Source organism: Buceros rhinoceros, unplaced genomic scaffold, assembly GCF_000710305.1.
Source record: "Buceros rhinoceros silvestris isolate BGI_N320 unplaced genomic scaffold, ASM71030v1 scaffold14510, whole genome shotgun sequence".
Lineage (NCBI taxonomy): Eukaryota > Metazoa > Chordata > Aves > Bucerotiformes > Bucerotidae > Buceros > Buceros rhinoceros.
Window position 1 is genome coordinate 9683 of NW_010389122.1, and position 4781 is coordinate 14463.

At 52.4% G+C, this 4781-nt stretch overlaps 1 protein-coding gene across 1 annotated transcript in view; it reads left to right on the top strand.

Moving 5' to 3' along the window:
- The window catches only part of FNDC5 (fibronectin type III domain containing 5), a gene marked incomplete at its 5' end in the record, with an annotated part of 5933 nt that extends 1521 nt beyond the window's left edge, over nt 1-4412 (top strand). Inside the window, 3 exons of the mRNA XM_010133089.1 lie at nt 305-397; nt 3322-3455; nt 4274-4412. Of these exons, the coding sequence (XP_010131391.1) occupies nt 305-397; nt 3322-3455; nt 4274-4315 (269 nt within the window). The remainder of the gene's footprint in view (nt 1-304; nt 398-3321; nt 3456-4273) is intronic.
- Between the last annotated feature and the right edge of the window lie 369 nt (nt 4413-4781).

A 4781-nucleotide genomic window follows, 5' to 3' on the forward strand; every position in this document is an offset into this window, starting at 1 on the left:
AGAGCGAGCCGCTGCCGGGCTAGATAACGCGTGGACTGACTGACCCTCGGCAGCTCCTCTGCGGTAACTGCCTGTTGGTCCCGTCTCGCTGCTCCTCCCTCGCCCCATCTCCTGCGGGTTCTCTGGGGCAGTCACCGAGAGCTCCGCAAGCTCAGAGCGCAGCTCGGGCTGCTGGCTGCGCTGGTGGGTGAGGACCCTCTGCTAGCTTGGCCCACTGATGACCTCAGTCAAGGGCACTGTTAAACCCGTGTCACAGGCTGAGCCGTGCGGTTCGGTTTGACGATCTCTCTTTCCCCTTGTGCAGATGAGGTGACAATGAAGGAGATGGCAAAGAAAAACCAACAGCTGCGAGCGGGAGAAATTCTCATCATTGTTGTGGTGTTGTTTATGTGGGCAGGTCAGTTCAATCTTTCTGTCAAAAGCTTATCATGTCCCTGGGCCTGCTGGCTCGCTCGGTTTGCGGGTGTAAACATGTAAGACCTGAAAAGAAACTCTTGTCCCATAAAGAGCAACTCCAGCTGTACGGGCACCTCGGTGCCCTCTGCAGCCTCTCCAGCTGGGCAGTGCCACAGGCAGGTGACTCCATGGCCTGGCCCGGTCCAGCAGAAAGGTACTGGATGTGACGAACCAATTGCCCGATCCCCCGTGGCTAATCCCATACCTTCAGTTTGATGATAATGCCCTCGGCCAGCCAGCACATGCCTGGAGCCCTTCGGTGCTGCAGGTCACTGTAATTATCTGGCTATTATATGACTCCAACTCTCATGCAAAACAAGATATTTAAGAGTCTCTCTCTCTCTCAACACTCATTATTAATATATACACTAAACTCCATTTAAGAAGCAATTAAAATAATGGAAGCATTGAAAGAACAAATGGCCCCAAACATCAAAACAGCAATACACCCAGATGCGCTCAACATCCACCATTAAAATACAAAGAATAGTATTTAATAGGAAGAGGAGGGACATTAGCCGGAATATTAAGGAAGAAAGGAAAAGACTCCATGACTTGGGAGGGTGGGGGGAGCTGAAAAGCTGCTCTCCCAGGGGGTCCTTTGGAGCCAAACTTCCGTCATCTTTGGAAATTCCCCCCTAGTCCTCCTCCCACCTTGCAGGCTCTAATCCCTTTAGCCCAAGCGGAGGCTCTGCTGCAAGACAGCTGCTGTACAATATGATTTTATAAGTGAGACCACATGCCCTGATGCAGCGGCGAGCACCCGGCGCTGTGGAAGGTGCAGTAAAACCATCCGGGGGCCACTGTGGGATGTGGTGGGCAGAGCTGGGCACAAACCTTACCACAGCAGATAAACGTGCTCCTTCAGTCCCAACATCCCTCACTACGACTTTCTGCCACACGTACAAACATGTAAATTAAATTTCCCAGAGTTTTCCACCATGAGTTTGGCACCACGGTTCAACAGAGCTCACAGTAAATGGTACCTATTGTACAGATCTTGGTCACTGAGCGAGCAAACAGGAGCAGAACACGCCTCTGCCTCCTGCTCCATCATCTTCACACGTCGGAAGGGGCTGCGGCCAGCCCTTCAGCTTGTTCAGTCTGGAAATTACATGCCTGAGTTAATGGGAAATAAAGTTTGCACATGGTGGTTTTCTATTTCGAGCCCCAGCCTCCCCAGGCTGCCAGTCAGCTGCTGCTCCTGCTGCAACGTCAAACATTAATGAAAGCAGATTTGCTCCCTGCGAGCTGCAGAGCACATTGCCCAGGGGAAGCTGTTCAGGTGTCCGGAGGAATTTGGCAGGAAGGGCAATTAGCACGGTGGGAAATCCATGATCCACAGAAGACAACCTTTGCCAGTTGGTATTTAGTCCTCTTGTCCCGGACCAACCACTTTTCCACACACGGAGCCTGTGAACAGTCACACAGAGAAGAGAAAGCCACCACAGCAGTACGGAGTGTTGCTAAAGACAGTAACCAAATGAAAACTGAACTAAAAGCTTCCCAAACCTCCTCGCTCTGATCTTTTCAGCACATCAGTCAAGTTTCAGTTGTGCACATTCGCGTTTACGTGCCCTGCCAGTAAAACCAATCAAGGGTAATTACATGAAGGGCTGAACAACTGAGTCATCTCCCACTGTAACATAATCTAAAGCTCAGAGCAGCCTCAGAACAAAGCATTTGCTAACACCACCGCTTCCCTTCCAGACAGATGACTTACATGTGAAAAGGGGAGTGGGTGGAGGGAAAATCTCTCCACATCTAGCGGGTTCTTTACAGAGTCTCAGGGCGCAGAACCCTCTTGCCAGCTTTGAACCTGGGGCCATAACCTGGATGTACCATGATTTAGCAACCGTGAACTGGAACCGGTCTGTGCCCAGGCCCTGATCTGAGATGAGACCCAAGCTCTGGTGCCGTCTCTTTCTGACGCTGTTCACAGCACTTTGCTTCTCTGTGCCTCAGTTTCACGATCATAAATTGTGGAAGGTGTGACTGGGGCAGATGTTGACCTGCTCCCCTATCACTGGCCATTTGTTCACACACGCAAGGAAGAATTTGGCCCACTGTGTTCATCAGTAACGCCTGAGGGCAGCTGCCTACCACCTCACTTTATAAAGCAGTTTGTGACCATCTGCAAAAGCTTTATAGGAGTTTTGCTCTCAGGGGCGGGGGAGGAGATTTCACTAAGGGAGAAGCGGCTCCTGCCTGGGTCTGCTTCACCAATGTGTTTGGAACATGCAGGCAGAGAGGTGATTTGGTCAAAATGTCATAGAAAATCTTCTGAGAAAGGCATTTGCAGTCATGGCTGTCCCTGCTTTTCTCTTCATGTGCAGCGTGTGCGGGAGGAAATTTCCACTGGCAGCTCTTGCTGCCGTCACTGTTGCCTGTTTGCAGACATTGTCGGGCTGCTCGAAGAGCCCTGGCTGGGATCGCAGGCGGGCAGGAGTGGTACCTGCATCCCATCTGCCAGCTCCAGCTCCTCCTGCTCACCCCAGGGCAGAAAGGTCACAGGCCACTTTCCCACTAACCAGAGATCCCAGGAGCTCCCGTGTTTGCAAAGCAGAGATCCCATTTAACCGTGGTTAGCGTGGCTCACTCTCGAAACATCGGGTTTGAAACGCTCGTCCCATTTAACGGCAGGGAAGTTGATCTTTCCTCCTTCTGCCTCACTAGTTTAGGCATCAAGGAAAGAGCCAGGGGACTGACGAGCTGTGTTAGAATATGATCCTGAGGAGCGACTGTGGACATTGCTGAGCTCTCTCCCAGAGGCACGAAGCCGGCTGGCAAGGAGAGGATTTCTGCTCTCCGCCGGCTCCAGGGGCTGAGCTCATTTGTGTGATCACTAATGCTTTTTCCTGTTAGGGGTGATCGCCCTGTTTTGCAGACAGTACGACATCATCAAAGATAACGAGCCAAATAACAGCAAGGAGAAAGTCAAGAGCGCTTCGGAGAACAGCACTCCCGAGCACCAGAGCGGAGGGCTCCTCCGCAGCAAGGTGAGATGCTGCTGGGGCACAGTGGGGGATGGGGCCGACAATCAGCTTCCAACTGCCCTTTGGCTAAACTACCTCCAAACCAGCCGCTGCTAAACATCCTCGCTCCAGCCTCCTCCCTCCAGCTGGGGTGCAGAAACGAACCCCCTTCCCACTCCCGCACACCAGCACCGTGGCTGCGATAGTGGTCTGAGCCTCCAGACCCCTCGGGACCCCAGCACTGCACTCCCACCTCAGGATTAGCCTGCACGCCCAGCAGGAAAGCAGACCTCAAGCCGTATTTCGGAAATATTGGGAAGAAAGACAGATTTTCTTTGCACTGAGGGATGTGGCAGTCCCTGAGCCGCCTGGGTCCGTTCCCCCACAGCAGCCCTTGGGTGGCACGTGGCAAAGGGGACCCTACTCCTGCAGTGAGCCCACGGGCCAATCAGCAGGAGCACGGCTGGTAGTGCACACGATGGCAGAGCAATGCCGTATCCATAATGTGAGCAGCCTTAACCCTACACATGTACCAATTTATGTCAGTTCATTCAACTTGCTTGTGTCTCGAGTCACAACCTGCACTCTGACACATCCCCACTGCTTCCCATTTTCTTGTTACTGGAAACACCCCACTAATTCATGCTCATCCAGAGGCAGACAGGGATGAACCACACAACCCTAAAGCCTCCACTCAGGCCCCGCCTCATTATCCCAAGGGGATAGGAACGAGAACTTCAGCAAAACGAAACCTGCCCAGCACACCGCACTCCTCTCTACTGTGGCTGCTTCCCTCTCGAGGGATTCCTACCCATCCTTTCTTCCTTTGTCTCCTCTTCTAGTTTCCAAAAAACAAGCCCTCAGTGAACATCATTGAAGCGTGACAGCCTGCCAGCTGATAGATGGACTCCATTCCTCACGCTCACTTTCTGCCTTGGAGCCTTGATGACTAAGGAGGTGAAATATTGTTGGAGCAATTTGGAAAGAGACCTGACGATTGTTACTTGCTGGCACACGCCTCCTTGTCTGTGTTCTGCAAAACATCTGGCAGAAAGAAAAATCCTGCAAAAAAAACCCAACCCTGAAACCCAAACAAACCAATGAAGGTGGAACAGCGTCGGTGAGACAGATGCTGCCGGTGAGCCTGTGCCGGACTCATGAATCACCAGGGCTGGAGCGACTGCTCACGCACCCCTCTCCACCCTCACACTCCGTCTTCTGGAACAATTCCCCCGTCTTGGGAACCGTACGAGGTTTTGGTGTGTCTTTATTTTGTCTTGCTGTCACTACATCTTGACAGTACTAAGGTGAGCTCAGGCATTGGTCACTGTCACTCCTCTCCAGGCAGGG